General features: G+C 38.0%; 1 protein-coding gene across 1 annotated transcript in view; it reads right to left on the bottom strand.

Moving 5' to 3' along the window:
• The window catches only part of COLEC10 (collectin subfamily member 10), a 58,988-nt gene extending 53,961 nt beyond the window's left edge, over positions 1-5,027 (bottom strand). The window contains exon 1 of the mRNA XM_027854057.1: positions 4,746-5,027. Coding sequence (XP_027709858.1) covers positions 4,746-4,893 — 148 coding nt within the window. The 5' untranslated portion in view covers positions 4,894-5,027. The remainder of the gene's footprint in view (positions 1-4,745) is intronic.
• Positions 5,028-12,139: the final 7,112 nt, after the last annotated feature.

Here is a 12,139-nt window from a genome sequence, read left to right on the forward strand (position 1 = left end):
TTCTTCTTCTTCTTCTTCTTCTTCTTCTTCTTCTTCTTCTTCTTCTTTCTTCTTCTTCTTCTTCATCATTGTCACATCATCTTCCTCCTCTTCTTCCTCCTTTACCTTTTCTTCTTTCTCCTCTTCCTCCTACTCCCTCATCTAACTGCATCTCTCTAATTCTCCTAGGCCTAATCCCAGCCCTGATCCCATTACTGACTATTATAGGACTTTTGAGCTAATCTATCTTTAATGTGGGCTGGTTCTCTCCTTCTTAGGAAGCCTAGTGGCTCTCTCTCCTAGGTACTTACCATGTTGGTGCTCTACAATACAGGCACTCTGTTGGTTTAGCCCACTGAATCTCATAACTCACCATCCTTAGTCTCCCTGGTAATAGGGATTACAGATGTATGCTACCATGCCTGGCTATGTCCTTCTTGCCAATACTCTATGCTGCTGGATGTTAATAATCCCCACTTTCTCTTGACCTGCTCACAACTCCATCCTTTAATAAAGTGCTATCCTCTGGCCTGAGGCATGATTAGAGTCTGGGCACACAATGAAGGCTCACTCTGGGGAAATCACTGCCATTGGCCATTGCCCTGTTCTCTGAGGTTTATGGCCTGGCCTAAGTAGGCCTCTGGTTCTGGATAGGAGAGAGTACAAGGAAGCTGATGTAGGCTTCTGAGGGATGGCTATTTCCCTCAAATAAATTGCCTCCCTAAAGCCCAGAGTACAATCTCTAAGGCTTTTGAATTTTAGAATTGACTGTTATTTCAATACTTCCTTTTACTTTAAAAAAATTAAATTACTTAAGCACTATTCTTTGGATAGGTGAATGAGGGTAGGACGAAAGTGAGTTTCAGGGTCTGATTCCCCTGGCACACATAGCATTAGCTCATCAATCAACAAACATCTATTAAGTGCCTACTGTGTGCCAGCCACTGTGCTATGTCAGAATCATAGCTCCAGAGTTAGAAGAAACCTTAGAAGCCATACATATAGTCCAGCATTCTCCACCAACATTCCATTCTACAGATGAAGTCTCAGGAAGATTAAGTGACCCATGCAAAGTAGTAAGTAGCTGAGGTCAGATTTGAAGCTGGGTCATCTGCACCTTCACTGTGAGCACACAAAGGACTTGCAAACAGCAGCATATATTCTCCATGAGTTCCCAAGCCCATGGACTATATTTTCAGATGCCAATATTTACTGGGGAAATCTTTCTAAAGTCCCACATACCTTATTTCTAATTAGCTCAGGGAGTGAAAATGGACCTTCTATTCCCTTCCAAAGTAAGAATCATTGACTACCCTCAACACAAGAAAACATACGAACTAAAATCGAGTCATTAAATCTTCATAGGGAGAGATATGTTTACTAAACTTTGCTGATGCTCATTTCTCTGCAGGGATGCCTGGAGTCTCAGAGAAAAGAGCCATTCCTTCAACTGCAGGTCCTTGGTGTCCATAATCCCCAGGACTTCTCCCTCTTCCTTTTCAGTTAAGCACAGGGTTCTGATGGGGCCACCAGCTAAGGGGGCACTGGATAGAATAAAACAGTGAAGAAATATTCTCTCTCCTTGCTGCTCAATCCTCCCTTCCATCTACACTTTTTTCTTCTGAAAAAGGAGCAAGACTATAGAGGGCACAGCCAGTGCCTTATTCTTGCCTGAGAAGTAGAGTAAATGGGCCAAACCAGGGATGTGCTATAGCCGGCTCATACAGGCTTTCGAAAGCCCATTGTTAAATTTTTCAGGGTGAGCATTTACATCTCAGAAATCAGCCAATGCTGCAAATCAGGGATTGATTTATGGCTTTGTTGATTGTCTAGATCTAAGAAAGTGATGGAGAAAGTGTTAATAATTCAGATTAAATTTAGAAGCGTGTCAAAAGTAACATACTAAATGTGTGTAATGTTTGTGAATGTAAAAGATATTTAGGTTACTTATCAAACAGCTATAGAATTGTAATGTTGAAAATTAGATGTAGGAAATAGGATCATTATTGGTGTTTAGAAAAGTAGGCAAAAATATTTAGTAATTCAGTTAGAGTATGGATCAAAAGTCCTCCAAAGCAATTTAAATGTTGCGCAACAAATAAACGTCTTTTACATGCACATAACACAAAAGCATGTCTTTTCAGAGAACTGGTTGTTAAATATCTATCAACACATTCTAGTCTAAGACCACAATGACCTATGACAGGAGCAGAATTTGGTGTTCAGGATGCATTTATCACAAAAATAAGTTAGCATCTTATTGAAGCAATTTCAAGGCAGTTTTTCTTAAAGCTATTTTTTGTTAAAACAATAGGAATCCACATGTTCTGACCAGAAAAGCAGACAAGGCTAGGCACAGAGAAATCTGAATTTTATTTACTTGTCTGCCAACGATTTAGTCAATCATCAGTCAACAAGCATTTACCAATTGCTTTCTGTGGTCCAGGCATTGTGTTAATCACTGGGGAAACAAAGAAAGGCAAAAACAGTCCTTATCCTTAAGAAGCTCACATTGTAATGGGCGGGGTAAGAGTGGGGTGAGAAGATTATGAGTGAAAAATGAGGTACTAACATTTAAATCCCCTAAACCTCAGTTTCTCCATCTGCAAATGGGTATACATGTCCTATTTATCTTGTGAGCTTAAAATACCATAGTGGGCATGAATGTGCCAAGGGACAAAAAAGCAAGATGTTATTTACAAGGTATTTTTACTTTGCAGGGCAGTAGGTAAAGAGAATTGAAGACGAATCTTAGAAGTGAATAAATAATTTTGAGCATTTTAAATACACAAAAATAAAGGACGTATGAAGAAAGACCCTATCTGTATGCAGAGAAAGATCTCATAAGTAGAAGTATGTATAGAATAATTTTACATATACATACATACACATGCATACATGTGTGTATGTATGTATGTGTGTGTGTATATACATATATATATATACATATATATATATACCTATTTGTGTTTAATGGTAACTATCTGGGGGGAAGGAAAAATAAAAAAAATACATGATAACTTTATTATACATTTAAAATAAATAGCAAATTGCACATAATAGTTTTGTAGTTTCATGTGCAATCATCTTTTTTTAATTATACTATGTTATGAAAATGCTTGTTTTATTCTATAAAGTTAAAAAAAAAAAGAAACCAAGAGACCTGGGTCTAAATCCCACATCTGGCAAATCCGGACTGTTACTATAATAAAAGCCACTTAGCATCTTTCTCTAGGCAGCTCTATGAGGAAAGAGGAATAAGTCACATATCATTGGTGGAGGGTTCTTCCAACATGTGGAGTTCCCTAAACGCTTGAAAGAAATCACAGATCTGTCTGCTTCCTTCCTGCTCCACAAAATAAAAAAAAAAGCTATAAAATAAAAACTTTCAGTGAGACTAAAGTCCTTTGTTTTCCCCTCTTCCTCCTATTTCAAAGGTCCTGTCCCACCACCATTTTTCTGTGCAAAGAGAGCTGATTTGTGCTCCTTCTAAGTAAGCTGACTCAGGCTCACTTGCAAACCTGGGGGAAATGAGCCTCCATCTACAATATAGTTCCGTAGTTCCTACAGGCAGCCCAGCAAGAGTTTCAAATGAATCTTTTATTTCTAGTCCAAACTTTCTTTTGTGAACATTTACCCTCCTATTATTCATTTATTCACCAAACAAACTCCTCAGCAGCTCCAAGGTCTCATTGTGTCTCCGTGCATTTATTCTATGGTATCAAAGGTTAAAACTTGGATTGCAATCTGAGGAGGAAATTAATTCACTGATTAAAAAAAAAAACTGCAGTTTAAGCAACACACATTTAAATATCTGACAAGCATGAGGAGATGTATTTCTGATAAAAAAAATCCTCTTTTCCCCATTTAAAATTTAAAACAGCTGCAATTTCTTCCACCCTATAGAGCCAAGGGAAACAGCATGAATTCTTAAGCAGGGAGCTCGGCTCTGCACTGCAGTGACCACTTCTAGAACAAAAGAATAAAAGCCTGCACTGGCAAAACACCCTCTTGTCAACTGGTTGCTCAAGGCACAGCTGTACCTTGTTTCTATTGGAAACTGGGGTGGGGGTGGGGGTGAGGGGGTGTTTGCTCCATCTTTGATTTAGGAACTTAGTGCTCTAAATGGTCTTCAAAAGATGGAATTATGTACACTCATTACTGTATAATCTTCCAGCCAAGAAAAGAAAATAAAAAAATAACAATCACTACAACAACAACTACCCACCGAATTCACAAATTAATTAGTGCCCAGAAGCTCTTATGGCCGATTCAATGACCTATGGAACAACTGAAAGATTTAATTTCCAGTTTAATAGGCTTTCACATAATCCCTTTGGTCAGCGTTAGATGGGGGATGGGATGGGACAAGCCCCTGGAGAAGAGATGCCCCACTTTCCCTCCTCTGCACTCCCCACTCCAGAGCCCTCAGAAAGGGTTCCCAGCCTACCAGAAAGGGGAGATGGAGGTGGAAATGGGAGATGGGATAGTCAGAAGAAAAATGGCATCTTTGTCCTTACTAAGGAAATTCAACTTTCTTCCTGCCTTAGCTTGTACTGAGGTACATGGAGGAGTCATATGACCTACCTATCTTTAAATGACCTGCATAAAGGAAGATACTCGAACTATGGTTTCCCAAAGCAGAAGGGAGGTAGAGTCTTAAGTAAAGACAGGAAAGAAAGGCATTAGATGAGTTTGGGGAAAAGGAGGAGGGGCTCAGGTATCTTTCTGGATTTGCTGATTTTTTTTTCTTTTGCTCTCCTCACCTTTTGGTCCAGGTAAAACTGTGTGTGTGGAGCAGACGTCAGGAGGAGGGCGGCTGTCAACGTTGAGACAGAGGATCTGATTTTGGAAAAGGAACACCAAGAGGAGGGTGAGTGTATGCCTTCCCAGTTGGGCTCCCAAGCCATTCATCTCTGTGGTCCCTCAAGAAGCAGTGCTCAGATGTTCCAAACAAACAGCTTTATTTTAAAAATAAAACCTTCTGCTTTCGGGAAGAAAATGAAGTATTTGGAGCTTGCATTCCCAAGGGACTCAAAGAAACAAGAAACTGGGATACCCTGGATTGTTTACTTTCTCAGTTTTCCACAGAGATCATACACTGTCCAGACTGTTTGTTTTAAAGTGACAACTGTTTATTGTAATCTATCTCAAAACTGTAAGATAATAGCTCTGCTCAAAAGAAATGTTTCAGGGAATGTAGGCCCTAGTTTTGCTTTCTGTTGTTGGGCCCTGAGATCTCAAATGCCGACATGTGAGTGTGAGGGGTTATTCCAGCCGTTATATGTATCTTGTTTATGTTTAAGCAAATGAACTTGTGTCCTTTAAAATAGTTTGTGGATGTGTCATTGCTGAGAGACTCTTCATGAGAGAACACGTAATTTGTTTACTTTAACCACCGATCATGATAGATTTGCCTACTGATGTTGGTTTTTCTCATTGTTAACTTAATTCCATGTGACATCTTGGCACTGGGTTGAGAGATTGGAATCCTGGGTTCTAGTCTGAGCTTTGCTCCTCACCAGCTGTGTGACCTTGGAAATATAAAAAATGAAGACTCTGGACAGAAATCATAGAGTGGGAAGCAAACTTAAATACCATCTAGATGTAACCCCCTTATGGATGAGGAAACTGAGATCCAGAGAATTGAAACACTTGTCTAGGTCACACAGGGAGTAAATGGCAGACCTGGGAGCTGAACCCAGGTCATCTGACTCCAAATTCAGTGCTCTTTCCACATGCTACTCACATAGATTATGTCTTGTGCTGAGTCCAAATGGAGGTCCTACTCATGGGTAATCCTACTCATGATCTTTGCCCTTACTAAGGAAGTTTAGCTTTCAATATTTTTGCAGATGCCATTGTGCTAATTGCATCCAGTCCCAGAATACTAAAAAGCTTACTCAGTGAAGTCCAGGGCCACTCAGAATACTCCTAAAGTCCCTTTCAGTTAGAAGATGAAATGGTTTTAAGACCATGCCTGTCCCTGGCCCCTTTGCTGCTTCCTGCCACAGGGTGCAAAAATTGTTAGTTATGCCTCTGGTCAAAAGATCTGGGTTCTTGTCCTAGGTTTTCCATTAAGTAGCTTTGTGACTTTTGGCAGCTACAATCACTTAACTCAATGGTATCAAACTCAAATAGAAACAAGAGCCACTAATCCATATATAAGGATCCCTACAGATTGCATATTGACTTAGTTTTAAATTGTATTATCTATGTTTTAACTGAATTTTTATTTATTTTGTTAAATATTTCTCAATTACATTTTAATATGGTTCTTCCTGGTCTTGGGAGTGTTGTGGGCTGCATATAGCCCATTCTGCATATTTGATACCTCTGATTTAACCTTTCTGGGTCTCAGCTATAAAATGAGTTGAACTGGGTCAAAATAGCACATCAAAAAGATGTCGTAGGTACTTTTTTCTATACAGAACAATGTGCTACGTTCTGGAAAAAAACATGAATTAGACATTTTCTTAGTCTCTGTTCTCACGGAATGACCCAGTAGGCTAACTCCCATGCTTAGATTTAAAAAAATAAAAAAAAAAACTTTTGAGGAAAAAATAAATGGAGAGAAGGCAGCATGTTTCTATACAGCACTGGTTCTCAGACTCAGGTCAGCACCTAAAATAACAGTTATCATATGTCTTAAAGAATACTCAAAAAAAAAAAGGTTTTGGTGCATTTCATGTAGAATCACAGAATGATAGAATTTTAGGGTTGGAAATGATTGCAGTGGTCAGCTAGTCCAACTCAAATAAGAAAAGGAAAGACTAGCACATCCTCATTCCTGAAGGCTCCATATCCGTAAGGATCCATACCCATAAGGATCCATATCGTTAAGGAGCCTAAGATTGCTTTAACCTTTTTTGGCTGCCGCATCATATTTTGCTTGTAGTCCACTCAAAACCTCAGATCTTTGTCAGACAGATTGATAACTATGATAAAGGTCACACCTATTCTGGATTTGTGAAGTTGATTTTCTTAAGCCCACCATTGTAGTATTACATTCGTCCTTCTTGAAACTCATCTTATTAAATGAAGCCCAATACTCTAATCCACCTTTTTGGATCCCACCTCTGTCCCTTAGTGTGTTCTCTCTGCCTCAAAGCTTTGTGCCATCTTCAAACTTGGTGAACATGCCATCTATACCTTTATCCAAGTCATTGATAAAAATGCTAAACATCACAGGACTAATCACAGGTCTGGGGAACACTCCATTGGAGAACTTCCTTCCAAGCTGACATTAAAACATTATTGATTCTTCTTTGAATCTGGCCATTCAACCTGTTCTGAACCCACCTAATGGTATTCCTGTCATCTTTATGTATTTCCATATAGCAATCTTAGCAAATATTTTGCTAGGATCCATGCATACTATATTTGCAGGAATCTACTGATTATCAATTTAGTTACCCTACCAAAAAAAAGGAACGCTAGTGCAGTATGATCTATCTTTAGTGAAGTCATTTTGGCTCCTGGTCATCATAAGTTCCCTTGCTAGATGCTCACTAACCAAGTCTTCAATGACCTATTCTAAGAGTTCCCCAGGAATCTAAGACAAGTTCCCTGGCCTATTGTTTGCAGACACTGTTCTAATTGCTTTCATGAAAATCAGGCCAACATTTGCCCTTCTCCAGTTTTGTGGTACCTCTCCCCTTTTACCCAGCTTTTCAAATATCACTGATGATGTCTTAGTAATTGAATCTGCCAGTACCAAAGGCTATGATTCTTCTTGATCAGGTGAATTGAATTCATGAAGGGTAATTTCTTGGGTATCCACTCCCAATATTTTCATAAGGATGAAAGACTAATGGCATCCTTATCAAATTTGCTGATGACACAAGACTTGTAGGAATAGTTAACAGATGGGGTGGAAGAGTCAAGATCCACACAGATCTTAACAGGCTAGATCACAGGGCCTAATGTACATAATATGATCAAATTCAATAAGGTTAAGTTTAAAGTCTTACTCAAGTACTGAAACATATCTGTGATACCATTGACATGGGGATTCTCCCCAGTGACACAGGCAGAACATAAGCTATCTAGACCTGTTTGTCTCATGTAATTTTTGTCCATGTCTTCTCAGAATTTTTACTTTACAAAACAAAACAACAATAGGGTTAACACTCTAAATGCAATAGAAGTCATACCCTTAATTTAAAATAAAAATCAACTTCACAATTTTAATATGCAGTTTGTGTGACTATACAGCAGTTTGTCTGAAAAAGAGTTGGGGTAACATTGTGTGATGATCAACTATGACAGACTTAGCTCTTCTCAGCAATGCAATGATCAAAGAAAATTCCAAAAGACTCATGATAAAAAATGCTGTTCACATCCAGAGAAAGAACTATGGAGTCTGAATACAGATTGAAATATATTATTTTCATTGTCTTTTGTTTTTGTGTTTTTTCCCTTTTATTCTGTTTCTTCTTTTACAACATGACTAATGTTAAAATATGTTTAACATGATTGCACGTGCATAACCTATGTCAGGTTGCTTGCTGTCTTAGGGATGGAGGGAGAAAAATGTGGGACTCAAAATCTTTTAAAAATGAATGTTGAAAACTATCTTTACATATAATTGGAAAAATAAATGTTATTTACAAAAAAGAAAAAGAGCTAGGGTTTTAGTGGACTGCAGACTCTATGCAAGTCAGCCGGGTGAGGAGACAGTCAGAAAAGCTAATGCAGTTTGAGATTGCTTTGAGAGAAGCATCACTTCCAGGGACAAGGAGATATATCAATAGCCCAATATCTACCTGCATTTGATTCTGTTTGAAAACACTTGTTCCATTTGCAATGTTTGCTGGGGCATAGCATCACCAGGTGATACATGTGGATATATCTAAGCAGTTTTTCTATGCCAAATTAAAGGGGCTTACAGGGCGGTCCCATTAAATACTCTGAGAAACTTTGAATTATAGCAAGAGACTGTTGCCAATAGCCAGACAGAGAGTGGAGTCTAGCTCTTTTCACTAGATCTTAAGATTTTTGAGGGCAGGAAACTGCATGAGGTACTAGGGATATGAATGTAGAAACAGCCCACGTGTAAATGGCAACTTATCATATCTTTTTGTCCTCTAGCATTCTTGCCCATATCTTTTTATAAATGACCTCTATAAGATCAGAGGATTATAGATCTAGAACTGGAAAGGACCTCAGGGGCAATCTAGCATGACCCCCTCTTTTTACAGATAAGGACACTGAGACTCTGAAAGGTGATGTAACCCCTATTGCTAGTCATTTTCTTTTTAAAAAAAATAATTTATTTATTCTTAGTTTTCAACATTTACTTCCATAAGATTGTGAATTCCAAATTTTCTCCCCATCTCTCCCCTTCCCCACTCCAAGACAGCATGCAACTTGATATAGGTTCTACATATACATTTATATTGAACCTATTTTCACATTAGTCACGTTGTAAAGAAGAATTAGAACCAATGGGAGAGACCACTAGAAAGAAGAAACAAACAAAAAAAAAAGAAAGAGAGCAAATAATATGCTTCGATCTGCATTCAGACTCCACAGTTCTTTTTCTGGATGTGGACAATATTTTCCATCATGAGTCCTTTGGAATTGTATTGGATCCTTGCATTACTAGGAAGAAATGTCTATCAAAGTTAGTCATCACACAATTCTTAGCATAGTGCATGGCATATAGTAGGTGCTTAATAAATGCTTATTGACTGACTAGTTGAAATAGGTCATAGTAACCACAAATGGCGGAGTTGGAAGGTCTTATTTCATTAAAATCCAGTGTGCTTCACATCACATCATTCTGCCTCTATGATATCCTATGCCACTTCTCATGTATAAACATAATTGGTAATATGTGGCAACTCCCTTATATTCCCCACCCTTCTTTACGCTGTCCTTTGAATCATGGGCAATTTTAAGTCTACTGAGATCACAGTGCTTGATGCTTCCCAGTCATATAGCACTAGTAGGAAAATATTCATGTTGAAGACATGGACTTTTGAAGCAGAAAGTAGCCATGAAACACACTCATATTATATTTTTATTGATTACTGAATAAAAGCTACAGGCTAACAGAAGTAAAAAAATAAAAATAAAGGAGGTCATATATAGTGGTCATATACATAACAGTGTCACTGTGTGTTAATCATAAGAAAAATGATGACATTTCAGTATTTCAAGTATCCATGGGATTTTTTTGGGGGGGAGGTATAGGGTACTCCCTCTTCTGATGCCAATAAAGATTAATATCTTGAATACAATTATAGATAGCATGGTTATCAAACTTTTCAATGATACAAAGCTAGAAGGGATAGTTAACATATCAAACGAGAAAGTCAATATCAAAGGGTCATATGTGGCCTTGAGGCCGCAGGTTCCCCACCCGTGGTCCATATACAAAAAAAAAATAAATCTCAGTGGGTAGAAATAATGGGCCAAAGCTAATAAGATGAAATTTAGTAGGAATAAATGTAAAGTTTTATACTTTGGTTTAAAAAATCAACTCTATAGGATTTGAAAATCATGACTAGACAATAGTCAGTCAACCAGTTAATAAACATTTATTAAGCACAGTAGCTGGTATATAGTTAAATACAAATAGAAAGACAGTCTTTTCCCTAAAGAAACTCACATTCTAATAAGAGAAGATAACACATGGAAACTGAAAAAGTTTGAGGTGGGATGGAGATAAAAAAGTACTAAATATGGGAAAGAGTTGAAGAACGAGACGTGGCTGGCCTGGCTACCCTCCTTAAATGGAGGTTCCAAGAGGAGCTATCTAAAAGGCCAGAGAGGCAGAGGGTTACTTCCAGTGAGTGAATTCCAGGGGTAGAATGAGGATTCAGGATGAAAAGCTAGGGCATGGAGGAAATCCAAAATGTAGCCTACAATAGAAACATTTCCTGACAATTGTGTGTGTGTGTGTGTGTGTGTGTGTGTGCATGTATGCATGTATGTGTGTTTATTTGATGTATGCCATACCACTGTATGGCAGTGACCAATGTGGTGCCAGAATGTGCCAATATTTTGAAAAAAGTAATTTTGCCACTAGGATTATATTTATTTATTTAATTCTATCCTCCCCACAAACAAACAAACAAAAAACCTTACTGCTTATCCATCTGAAACTTCTTAGAAGTGTGACCTAATTTCTTGGGACTGAGGCTAAGTACAGATGATTTGAATTGATTTTTTCCACTTGTCAGATGCATAAGTTTGCACCCCAAATATAATATAATGTGATGTATATAGATATACACATACACACATATAGCAGTTACTACTGGGTCAATACTTAGCACAATAAAACTGTCCAGAATCCAATTCAAGCTTGGAAGTCAATGAAGACACTTTAAAGAATTGACAATATCAGATCCTAAGTAATTAAATTCCATATTTGCCTGTGGTTGTGAAAAAACAGCCTGACTTTAATACATTTTACCAACCATATCCTAAAAGTCCACAAGATGGTGATGTTTTCTGATAAAGATAAAACTGTGGTGAAATAAGCTACTCTAAAGAAATTAAGAGCTATAAAATGGTACATCCCCCGGGCAAGAAACTGACAAAAAGATTCTAAAGTAACAACTGACAATGATATAATGTTTTAAACTTTGTGAAGTGTTTTATAACTCTTAACTCCTATGAGACTTACGATAACCCTGAGAGGTCAGGCCTGCTGGTTTTATACTGAGGAAACAGTGTCAGGTTAAGTAATTTGCCCATGGTGTCACACTACTAGTAAGTGTTAAGGGCCTGAGGCAGGATTTGAACCAAAGTCTTCCTGACTCTTTGTTAAGCACCCTATCTTCTATCAATGAATCAATCAATCAAGTTTGCCATATTATTCTTCAAAATTAATTATGCTGAGTAATGCCTTTGATTCAAGCATACTTGGGTGCTAAAAACAGTAAAAAAATCCTCCCTTTGACACACTGACTTTGTGACTGGAGTAAATCACTTAACCTCTCAGGTCCCCTAGAAACTCTTTACAAAGCAGTTGCTGATCTATATTGGTGGAGGTGATTTTACACAAGAACTTTTCTATATTAATTGAAATCTAATCCAAAACAATAGCAACAATTTTAAATGCAACGGGCAATGGTTGGCCATCAAGTGATCTCTCTCTCTCTCTCTCTCTCTCTCTCTCTCTCTCTCTCTCTCTCTCTCTCTC

The sequence above is a fragment of the Vombatus ursinus genome, unplaced genomic scaffold, assembly GCF_900497805.2.
Source record: "Vombatus ursinus unplaced genomic scaffold, bare-nosed wombat genome assembly UNPS02010284.1, whole genome shotgun sequence".
Classification (NCBI taxonomy): Eukaryota; Metazoa; Chordata; class Mammalia; order Diprotodontia; family Vombatidae; genus Vombatus; species Vombatus ursinus.